The 12,102-nt window shown below is 49.0% G+C and overlaps 1 protein-coding gene across 1 annotated transcript in view; it reads right to left on the bottom strand.

Annotated features, from left to right (window-relative positions):
• EYA2 (EYA transcriptional coactivator and phosphatase 2) overlaps positions 1–12,102 on the bottom strand; it is a 267,958-nt gene that overhangs the window by 72,785 nt on the left and 183,071 nt on the right. The window contains exon 9 of the mRNA XM_064573294.1: positions 11,318–11,401. Within this exon, the coding sequence (XP_064429364.1) occupies positions 11,318–11,401 (84 nt within the window). The remainder of the gene's footprint in view (positions 1–11,317; positions 11,402–12,102) is intronic.

Below are 12,102 nucleotides of genomic sequence, written 5' to 3'. Positions count from 1 at the left end.
CAGTATTTATTTTGAAAATCTATTTTATAGAGTTCCAAGGACTCTGTTTTCCTTGGGCAGGGCTGACTCCATTTCAGAGCTGGAGGCCGCTTCGAGGGCCCCACCAGGACTTTAAACTTCCAAGGTGCTAGCCTCACATGGCTAACACAGTGTAAATAAACACAGCTGAGCCCGGAGAAATTGGAAGGTTTTCTCATTAAAGAAATAAAATAAACAGATGTCCTTAAGCACTTTGGCTTGTGTTTGTCAAAGGATGGAAAGCCCTCGATGTCTGAGCGGCAGAAGTGAATTAGAGCTGCATCTCAAGGTAGATGGGGTAAAAAGAAAGAGAAGGAAAGAATCTGTGGTCCTCTGAATTAACTAATAGTCCTCCAGGGAGGGCACTTTTGATTTGAACCGTAGCAACTTCTACAAATAGTTTTTAACTGCTGGGTCATAAAACCGGGGTTTTTTATTTCTTCTCAGTTTGTAAAGCGGTAACGGACAGGCTCAGCCGTGTATCGCCAACTGGATCTGATTGAATCCTGATGGCACTGCGCTGGGTATTGGATTCCGGAATCCGAGCCGGAATCACGTAATAACACCCGCTGAGGAGTGGGGGAGGACTGTGGCTGGTCGGAGGGGGCAGAGGGGCCGTGGGGTGGGGGGGAATGAGCAGAGAGCCGAGATCTGGCCAGGCTCTCTACCCAGCCTCTTCCAGACGCGCAAAGAGGCTGGCGGGCGGGCCGGATCCACGAGAAAAGCGGTCACCGAGTGAATTCATGGCTTACCTCTTGCGGCACAGACTAATGTGTGAAGGAATCACCTGCGAGTCAAGTTTAAATGTCCGTTCTGGTTCAGTGCATCTGGGACCCAAGACTCTGCATTTCTTTTTTTTTTTTTTTTAAAGATTTTATTTATTTATTTGAGAGAGAGAATGAGAGACAGAGAGCACGAGAGGGCAGAGGGCAGAGGGGGAAGCAGACCCCCCGCTGAGCAGGGAGCCCGATGCGGGACTCGATCCTGGGACTCCAGGATCATGACCTGAGCCGAAGGCAGTCGCTTAACCAACTGAGCCACCCAGGCGCCCAGACTCTGCATTTCTAACAGCTCCCTGCTGATGCCGGGCCCCGGACCACACTTCACGTTGCCGGGAGGGCTTATGCGACAACAGGGTGCTGACAATGAAGAGTTCCCATTCCTGGAATCGGGAGGAAGTCTGAACACTCGGACCTCCCTGGAGTCTGAGTCTGGGTCTCCCCGGAAGCAGCCCCTGAGCCTAGGAGTCCGCTGCGAGCAGCTTATCCGAGAGGAGACCCCGGGAAGCCCGGGTGGCCGAGTAGGGAAGTGGGGGCAGGGGAAGGAAGTCAACAAGGGCGGGTCAGTGAGCGGGTCATTGCTGTGTGCAACTGGGGCCGTCCGGGAGACTGTGAAGAGCCCCCGCCCAGAGTGTCACAGGTCCTGGCAGAGGGAAGCCATTGTGCCCACAGGAATGGGGAGGGCTAAGGGGACAGGGCGGGGTGCTCACAGTGCCGCTGTAATGAAAATTCCAACCTAGCCGCCTAATGATGATGACGGTGATGTGATTCTAGCACCAAGCAATCCCCGCAAGAGACGAACCACGCAGTGGTGCTCTGAGCTGTCGAAAGGGCGTTTAGACCTCATCAGGAAGGGCGGAGAGCCCTGCGTGAGGACATGGGTGAGGAGCACTGCTTCCCTTCCAGCTGTTGGAGGAGGGGGAGGTGGTGCTGGTGGTAGGGGTCTACAGCCCTCTGAGCGAACAGACCCCCAGCCGTAACAGCTTCCCTAGACAGATGCTCATGAGGAAGGAGACACCCTGTGTTTCCGAGAGGATGCTAAAGGCACAGCTCAGAACGACCTGATAGAGCTTAGAGGTCGGCTGGAGGGAACCAGGGGCCAGTGATCTCTGCCCCCACACATCCCACACACTCTGGGCACAACCTGGCCTTGGTGGGTCACAGATGTGTCTCCGGGGACAAAGGAGGCACCATCCACGAGGGGAAGAGCTCCACAGTCTGCCACCCAGTGAGGGGGCTGAGGGGCACCTGAGGGTGTATGTCCTGTCAGAGGTCCCCACTCTTTGAAAACTCAGGCTTGCTGTTGCCAGACCCCAGTTTTCAAGAGAAGTGAGATGTCCAGATTTTTTTTTTCTTTTCTAAGATTTTATTTATTTATTTGACAGAGAGAGACACAGCGAGAGAGGGAACACAAGCAGGGGGAGTGGGAGAGGGAGAAGCAGGCTCCCCGCAGAGCAGGGAGCCTGATGCGGGACTCGATCCCAGGACCCTGGGATCATGACCTGAGCCGAAGGCAGTCGCCCAACCGACTGAGCCACCCAGGCGCCCGAGATGTCCAGATTTTTATGTAAAATACCCAGATTTAAAAATACTGGCAGGGTGCACGGGTGGCCCAGTCAGTTAAGCATCTGACTCTTGGTTTCAACTCAGGTCATGATCTCAGGGTCGTGGGATTGAGCCCTGTGCTGGGCTCTGCACTGGGAGTGGAGTCTGCTTAGGATTCTCTCTCTCTCTCTCTCCCTCTGTCCCTGCCCCCACATGCGTGTGCACTCTCTCTCTCTCAAAAAAAGAGAGAGATATAGGGGCGCCTGGGTGGCTCAGTAGGTTAAGCATCTGCCTTGGGCTCAGGTCATGATCCCAGGATCTTGGGATTGAGTCCCACATCAGGCTCCCTGCTTGGTGGGTAGCCTGCTTCTCCCTCTCTGCTTGCTTCTCTCCCCCCTGCTAATGCTCTCTCTCTCTCAAATAAATAAATAAAATCTTTAAAAAAAAGATATAAAAAAATATCAGCAATGAATTGAGAACTTAAGGAAATGCCAGGGGACCAGACTAAACCTGTCTTTAGGCAGGTTTGGCCCTGCACTGCCAGTTTGAAACCTCGAATCTTTTCGGATTGAGGAAGGCATGGGCCTTTAAAGGCATGACGTGGAAGGAAACCCTGGATAGGATTCTGCTCAGGCAGGCATCAAGGGCCACCTGGCTCCAGCCCAGGGCCCCCACCTGCCAAAATGTCCCTGGCCGCTAGCCTGCCTAGAGGGGTCACTTGCTCAATACTCCATGGCCTTCACTGAGCCCCTGCTGTGGGCCAAGCTCTGGGTGAGGCCAGGCTAGCACCCAGCATCTTGGCCCCGGAGAGAACATGACAAGCCCCTGTCTTGTCATGTGTGTGGACATCTGTTCCCTCGAAGGCAGGCACCCTGGAATCCCATTTCTGCAGTGCTTGCAATTGCTCACACTTAAAACTCCCTGCCCGCAAGCTATTTATTTATTTGTTTATTCAACAAATACTTGTCAAGCAGATGTGCCAGGCACTGCTGGGTGCCAGGGGATGAAGCTATGAACACATTAGACCCAGTCCGTGCCCCCTTGGAGTTCAGAGTCAAGCAGAAGTGTTCACTCCAGTAGCTTTTCATTTTTACCCTGAGAACATTCACATGGCTCGCTGAGCATGCCGTTTAGATGCATGGTTGAGAGCAGTGGGCCACACCCTGGCTTTCTTCCCTTCCAAGCTGGGTGACTATGGCTGAATCACACCACCTCTCTGAGCATCAGTTTCTTCAGAAGTGGGTATAATAGGAGCAGCAGTGATCCTTACAGATCTGTGGTGGGGATTCAGTGAGAGAATGTGCAAAGCTCAAGAGTCCTCGAAGGATGCTTGTCACAGCATTGTCTGTGTGAGTGGGGAGTTGGGGGAGCCTAGGAGTCCTCCTCGTGGGGAGGGCAGAGAAGGTTAACATGGAATCCAGAGCAGTGGTTAGACGCAAGGTATAGACATTTGGAGTCAGATCAATCTCTGTGGCGGGGGCATCCTGTGCATTGTGGGATGTTTCACGGCATCCCTGGCCTCTAGCCACTAGATGCCAGTAGCACCCCTCTAAGCTGTGACAACCCCAAATGGCTGTGACATTGCCAAATGTCCCGTGGGGGCCAAGTCACCTCCAGTTGAGAACCACTGAGTCAGAACACTGGCGTTGGCTGTAGGATGACGTGGAAGGATCCAAAACCACAGAGCAGGAGAGAAGTGAGAAACATGGGGTATTTAAACAACGCTGTTTACAGACGTGACAGAAATGGACGCAAAAATCCCGAACATATGTCACAGGAGAACAAACAGAATCTACCACATTAAACCATGGGGAGGGGAGGAGGAAGATCCAAATGGGTCTGGAAGGAAACACACATTTTTACCCCCGTGAAACAAGAGAGGGGCTTTGTGTGCACAATGAATATGAATAGCTCAATGCCTGCATGTGAGGTCCAACTTAAAAAATCATAGTGCTCAAAGCAGACTAGTTGGCATATAGCACACTGTGCAAAAAATAGGGAGAGTTTGTTCAAGAGGAATTTTCTCGTTGGCAATAGGGGGCGAATAGGTCAGGTCTCTTCAGAGGAAGACCCTGGGCAGAAACTAGGACATCTCTGTAGCCCAGTGTGAGAGAATAAAGAATCATGTTGCGTTCTTGATCTGTGGTTGGTTCCGCCTTCAAAATATATCCAGATTGCCACACTTGTCACCACTCCACCTCTACCACCCTTGTCCATCTCTTTCAGTTGGACTTGCAGTAGCCTGCTCACTGGTCTCCCTGCTTCCAACCTTGCTCCCCTGTGGTTTACTCTCCCCAGGGGAGCAGCCAGAGGGATTCTTAGAAATAGAACTCAGATCCTGTCCTTCCTCTACTCCAAGCCTTCAGAGTAAAAGCCTGGTGAATTACTACTCTCCTCCTTGCTTGCTCTGCTCCAACCATGTCAGCTTCCTTGCTGTCCCTAAAATCCACCAGGCAAACTTCTGCCTCAGGGCCTTTGCACTTGCCGCTCCCTCTGCTCTTCCACCAGATATCTGTTCCTCTACTTCAAGTCTTTTTTTTTTTTAATTTTTTTTATTTATTTGAGAGAGAGAGAGAATGAATGGTGGGGATGGGCAGAGGGAGAGGGAGAAGCAGGCTCCCCGCTGGGCTGGGAGGCCAATGTGGAGCTTGACCCCAGGATCCTGAGATCCTGATCTGAGCCGAAGGCAGATGTTTAACTGACTGAGCCACCCTGGCGACCCCCTTAAAGTCTTTATTCAACATTGAGCTTCTCCATGAGGCCTCATTCCCTGGCTACATTTTCTCAAATTTAATTTCAATCCTTCTCCCATGAAATCCTTCAAATACTTCTAAGAACACCATCCAAAAAGTGAAAAGACAGACCACCAAATGGAGAAAACATATTTGCAAATCACATTACCTGCTGTTGCAAAATAATGCAAATCACATATATATCCAGAATATATAAAGAACTCTTAGAAGTCAATAAGAAAAAGACATATAAAGAAGTGGGCAAAGGATCTGAATAGATATTTCTCTAAAGAGATACTACAAATGGCCAATAAGCACATGAGACATCACTAGTCAATATAATTAGTCATTAAGGACATGCAAATCAAAACCACCATGAGATCCCACTTCACACCCACTGGGAGAACTATAACCAAAAAGACACTAACAAGTGTTGGTGAGGAGGTGGAGAAATTGGAACCCTTACACACTGCTTAGGGGATCATAACATGGTGCAACTATCCCAGAGAACAGTTTGGCAGTTGGTCAAAATGTTAAACCTAGAGTTACCATATGACCCAGCAATTCCACTCCTGGGTACATACCTAAGGGAACTGAAGACAGGTGTCCCTGCAAAAGTTGGTCCTCAGATGTTCGCAGCAGCATTATTCATAAGAGCCCCAAACCCAGCTGTCCCTCAACTCATGAAGGGACAGACAAAATGTAGTACAGTCCATACAAGGGAGAATCACATGGCAATGAGAAGGGATGGAGTACAGGTACCCACTACAGCATGGATGGATCTCGAAAACAGGATGCTAAGTGAAAGAAGCTGGTCACAAAAGACCACATATTGTTGAATTTATTTTATAAGAAATGTCTAGAAGAGGCAAATCCATGGAGACCAAAAGTAGATTAGTAGTGGCCAGGGACTGGGGGAAACAGGGAGTGACCGCTAAGCGGCACAGGGTTTCTTTTTGGGGTGATGACAACGTGCTGAAATTAGATGCTAGTGATGGCTGAACAACTCTGTGAGATCCTAAAAACCACTGAATTGTACAGACCGAAACGTACAGGTAGAGCACACGGATTCTATCTCCAGAAGGCTGTTATTAAAAAGACACACACAACTGGTCCTGGAGTTGAGTTTCCAATTGGTACTGAGCTGCCTGGAAGGCAAGGCACAAAAGGAGGAGTCAGGGCCGACCTGCTGTGAACCCCGGGGCGGGTGGACTGCCAATGAATCCCTCTTAGAGTCCTTTCCTGGCCACAGCAAAGAAAGGCTCCTGACCACCTTGCATTTGCCTAATCCGGGCTGGAAAAAATAGAGTTCAGGGACTGCTGGGAGCGAGGTGGGAGGAGGAGAGGTTAGGGAAGAGGCGGCGACTGCTGGCCGCTCCAGTTCTCCGGGGAATTTCTAATGGATCCACAAGATGAGGGAGGTACAGCTACCAAAGGGAGGCTCTGGCGCTGAGCACTGGGTAGGAAGAGGTGGAAAGGAAGTGGAGAGATGACAGCCTCGAGCAGCACATGCCTCTGATTGGGAACAGGAAGAGAGCCCAGTTTCTGTTTGAAAATTCAAACACTCTGTTTTGAATCATTCCTTAATCATTTCAGCTCTGATGGTCTTATTTCCTTAAGTAAACAGCAAGTTACCCCTTTGGCTGGGACCACAATTGGTATGACTTCGGCTTCCTGTACAGTGCTCAATGCAGTGGCCACAAGCAAAGAGCCACTGGGCCTTGGCATGGATGTACAGGATGTCTCGGCCTTCAGAACCCATTCTGGACCTCCATGGTCCTCACCCTCTTCTGGAAAGAGCATTTCAATTTCCTTTGGGAAACATCCCTCCCCCATTCTGTGCATTTGGTTGGGACGGAACTGACCTGGCTCCTCTACTCTCTCTGGGCATCGGCTCTTGATCTAAGCTGGCTAACCAGAGCCACAGAGGTTGGGCCAATGAGATTCAAGCCTGGGAACTGTGCTGGAATTCCGGAGGTATGTCTTTTTCAGTTGGGACTGCTGACAGGGAGTTGCTATATGGAGAAAGTCGGCTGAGGGATACAGAAAGACCAAGCCCTGAGAACATTGCTTGTGCTCCTGGATCCAGCCCAACCTGAATTCCAGGTACCTCTGAGTTTTTCAATTATTGTGATCCAATAAATACCCTTTATAGCTTAAACACTCCATGCTTCAAATGGACTCCTGCTTGATCCCAGCTATTAATAATGAGCTCCACATAGCTGTAGCTTCTGGAAAAAGCACAAAGAGAAAGAGCTGTGGGCCAAAAATCAAAACCATGTGTTTTAGTTCTATTATGAATACCTTGACTATATCACCTCCCTGTGCCTCAGTTACTCTGTCTGCAAAATGGGGCTCATACTCCTGTTCCTCTAGGTCCTCGATACTTCTCTGACTTCCAAGTTTATCGCTGTAGCCCAGATCTCTCTTTGGATATGATTGCCCTCTAGGATCTTTTTCCTCAACATTTTCCTCTTTCACTGTTCTTCTTCTTATTAGATGGTACTTTGTGCTAGGAAACGCTAGCTGTCCTCCGATATCCATTCTTCCCTTCTCCCTCCAGAATAATAGAATTCCTGAAGTTCAATGGTGCACGTAACCAGACTACATTTCCCAGACTCCCTTGCAGCTACATGTGGCCATGTGATCAAGTTTCAGCCAATGCGATGTGAACACAAATGAGATACAGATATGTCATATACATATACATACACAGATTCTGAGTCTGGCCTTTAACAGAGAAGGGGGGAAAAATAAAAATAAAGTAAAATAAAGAGGGGTAAATTCTCCTTTTCCTGTTCCCCCTTCCCACTGACTGGAATATACACCTGGGGGCGAGCAGGTTTTATCTTGCCAATGAGGGCAATGTTCTGTGATGGCAGAGGACATACAGGGCTTGGTGCCTGATGCTGGTATATGCTGGTGGAGCAGCTCGAGCTGCTCACACCTGGACTGTTACTTGGAAGAAATAAACTGTTTTGTTTAAGCCATGGTTATTTTGGGTCTCTCTTGGGGTGCCTGGCTTCAGCAAATAAAAAAAGCCCCTCACTCCTCACCGAGGGGAGAGAGCTGGAGAAGGGAGTGGTGAATTCTAGAATTGGAGTGAACATGGCACAGGGGACTTGGATGCTCCAAGAGCTGCTCATCTCAGTTTTCCCCGGGCATCCTGGGGGCTCACAAGCAGGCAAGTGAGCCTGAAATACGACTCTTATTCTCTCCTGGGTGATCTTACTCTCTCTGGGCCTCAGTTTCTCCTCCTATGCCATGGAGACTATTTGGGCATGTTGGTCTCCTAGGTCCTTCCAACTCCGACCTTCTGTGGTTCTGAAATTCTAGGACAGATGTTGGAACTCAGATGCCAGTGAGGCCAGGAGGGTCCCATAAGTGGGTTAAACAGGCCAAGTGGGGGCTGTGTTTGGGCTGCAGAGCAGACGCTCCCCCCCAAAAGGCCAGTCGCTACTCAGCTCCTGTTGATTGCTGCCACATGAGAATGCAGGATTGCCAGATTTTCTAATATTTCAAGAAGAGTTGGAAATCTGGATTGTTTTGGTCTGTGCAGTCTCCTGATTTTTTAATGTTGGCGACAAATTCACATTTTTTCAAACACTCTAGGGGCCAAACAAAAATGTCTGCAGGCTGAATTTGGTCGTTGGCCACCAGCTAGGCATTTTTTGTTTTGATACTATTTCCCTTCCTTCCTTCAACAAATATTTATTTGAAGCCTTCTAAGTGGGGGGTTCTGTTCTGTGCACTGGGGATAAAGCAATGAACAAAACAGGGCAAAAAATGTGCCTGTCATCATGTAGCTTTCATTCTAGAGGATCGTCCTGACTTATTCATGCAACAAATATTTATTGAGCAATTCTGGCCCAGGCACTGTTTGGCTGGGTAGGTAAAAAAGTGTTCGCAGACCCTGCCCTCATGGTACGTATAACCTAGAAGGGAGACAGACAGTGAGTGCATAATTATAGATGAAAAACTCAGTAATAGGGAGAGCTGCAATTTAGATAAAGGAGAGTGGTTAGCAAAGTCCTCTTGAAGGAAGCTACATTTAAAATGAGAACTGAAAGTAAGATTTCATCTAGTAAAAGAACATGCTAGAACATTCCAGATTACAGCAGAGGCTTCCAGGGTGTCCCTTCCCCACAGCCCCTCAGCTGTGGCCATTCCTGTACACGCAAAGGCTTTCAATTGTGAGCACCGTGCTCTATGGCTTTCTTGGGGCAGGCCAGAAGTGCAGGGAGGTAATACTCTAGCAGAAGCCCTCAACCTATGATGGAAGGGAAGATGCAGATAAATATCCCAGCACCCTCACTCGTTGGTGGGTCCACTCGGATGCGTGTTCTATAGAGTCTTCCAGGGGCTGCAGGAGGGACTGAGCCCTAGTCAACTGCAGCAGTAACTCTTTATGCCAAGTGTATTGGCCGCCTCCCCTCCCCCGTCTCACTTCCCTACTCTGCACCCGGTGCTTCCTGGGAGAGACCCAGCAGAGATGGAAGAGAACGTGGCCAGGTTTGAGGACAGACAGAAAGCAAGTTACGATGAGTAGCGGGAAGCAGGGCTGCAGAACGGGGCAGGAACCAGCTCATGAAGGGCCTTGGGAGACTGGGATTAGGGTTTGTCCATGGGGAGGCCAGTGACCATTTTCCAGCAGGGAAGTGACATGACTAGGCTTGTGTTGTAGGATGACCGCCCCCTCCCCCCACCCCGTAGGCAGCTATAAAGGGCAAGATCGACAGCTGGAGGTGGAGGTGGCTGGGATTAGGTGGTAGGGTTGGAGAGAGGATCAGGTTGCACGGGCTCAGAAAGGTGCTCTGGGCTTTGTCCCTGTCTTGAGGATGCCCACAGTTTGGTTTCAGGAATGGTGGTGATACAGACAAAAAGACCATCCCCAAGATTACACAGCCCTACACAATCCACGAGAGCTCAGCTGTTGCAAAGCAGCTGTAGGACTTCAGAGTGGGCTATCTCCAAGGGCAAGAAGGGAGGAGGCATGCTTTTTAGCGGGCGGGGGCTTTACCGGGGTAGTTAGAAAAACCCCAAAACACCCAGACTTAGTGGGGATCTCACTACTGCAGCCCCTTTGGGACAGCCCCACTTTTTGCAATGGCTGCCAAGTCCACTCTGGTGTTTTCAGCAGCTCTGGACTCTGCCATCCTTTACCTAAGCTGTGCTCAGTGCAAGGACACACGCCGGATTCCCCGTAGGCACTGCTAGACATATTAACATGGCAAGAGATTTCTGCACCACCGACACCATTTTTGTATTCTTTACAACATAATGGCAGATGATAAATCTATCTTGCTAATTACACATCCAGCTTGTTATAACCCCCATAAAAACACGAGCAGCTGGAAAAGCCATGAGGTGATGTCAAATCATATTTCTGGTCTCTAAACAGAAACAGAAATATTTTCCAGGCGCTGGTGAGTCTCATGGTTCCTACCCATGCGTGGAAGCAGCTGCCAACAGGTCAGTCACCTCGGACGAGATGAGAGCTTGCCTGTTCTCCAAAGCTCTGCCCCTCCACCCCCACCTGTCTCCCCGAAGGGACGGCCTCCACATGTGGTTTGCTGGGAAGCCAACAGGACGAATGCAGAGAATCGGCAGGCTTTGGGTGTTAGCAGCTGGGTTCACTTTTGCATTATGAGGGTGGTTTCAGTGTTTCTTCCATTCACCACCACTCAGCCGATAGCATTTGCCCAGAATTCTAACTGGATGGTTCCCTGACATACTTTGTCCATGATACATTTGCAAAACTGTTGCTAAGGTCCACGCCGGAGAGGACAAAATGCCTCCCCCTCGTCTCAGAAAAATGGAAGGAAAATGGAATTCATCTGCTGGAGACACTAAGATAAACAACAGGGAACTAGAAAAATACTTTACCTTGTTTTTTAGCTAAGATTACTGTTTCTGGCTGCAATGTATCCTTGCCCTCTTAGGAGGGAGACAGCTGAAGACTCTGAGCTTATATTCTATCAAGTGGATGCTGAACACTTCATGTGTTGGAAGAACGGCATGGGGGACGACAGAAGGGGAAGCTAATTAAATTTTCACATGTCGAGGGAACATTCCATAGGAGCTCTCAAACCCAGACTGACCCAGAGGGGCAGCTTTTGTTGGAGAAGCCGCGTCATAAACTGCCCCCACAATTCCCAGGACAAACCAGCTGAACAGACTGTCATGTTGGAAAAAAAAAAACAAAAAAAACAGAGAGAGAGAAGAGACAAAATGGATTCTTACCTTCCCGTATCTGGATGCAAAAGTCCCGGTGAGTAAGGAGTGAAAAATAATTATTGTCTCATCCAAATCCCACACGAACACACGCTGTGATGAAAGAGAGGAAGAGAATGGAGACAAATGGACTTGCTTGCATCTGACTTAATGTCTGCAGAAATTAATTCCCCGGGAGGAGAAAGAAATCTTGAAAAACATTATCTTTAAGTTATAAAACATGTGACTCACTGATGTGTCACTGGGTCCCCATCCAACCTCAGCTGTGTAAAGTATTCTGATGACCACTTTTGGGCTCCTGTCAACCCAGAGAATGCCAGAACCAAGAAGCCTGTTCTTGCCTTCCACATAAAAGCTCCAAAATGGAGGAGTTCAGGCCAAAAACAACAATAAAAATCATATAACTCATTTGAAAAAATGAAGTACTACCTTTTTTTGCATTCACAGCTCACTGTAAGCCCAACTACTTCTCAACGCTGCCATTTTTAGCAATTCTGGTGATTACCTCCATAACTCTAAGTAACATACTTTATGCCTTCTTTATTTACCAGTTTGCCAACTTCAGACAATAGCTCTTGACTGAGTAATGCAAAAGATGAGGGTTTAGCTCATGATAATGTCCCTCATTTCTCCAGGACTTTACATTTTTCACCTATGTGAGCCCCTCTAGTTCCAAGACCATCCACTTTGGACACTCTCCCTGGCTGAAACAGTAAATCCCCCATGCAAAATTATGGCTGTTGGTGTCCTCACCCCCTCCCCCACCTCCTCCTCTCTCCGATTTGAGCAGCGTT

This window comes from Mirounga angustirostris, unplaced genomic scaffold, assembly GCF_029215605.1.
Source record: "Mirounga angustirostris isolate CCGP_5_RB_7025 unplaced genomic scaffold, mMirAng1.0.hap1 SCAF_10, whole genome shotgun sequence".
In the NCBI taxonomy this organism is placed as follows: Eukaryota; Metazoa; Chordata; class Mammalia; order Carnivora; family Phocidae; genus Mirounga; species Mirounga angustirostris.
Note: the sequence above shows the minus strand (reverse complement) of the source record. Positions and strands in the feature narration are given on the sequence as shown.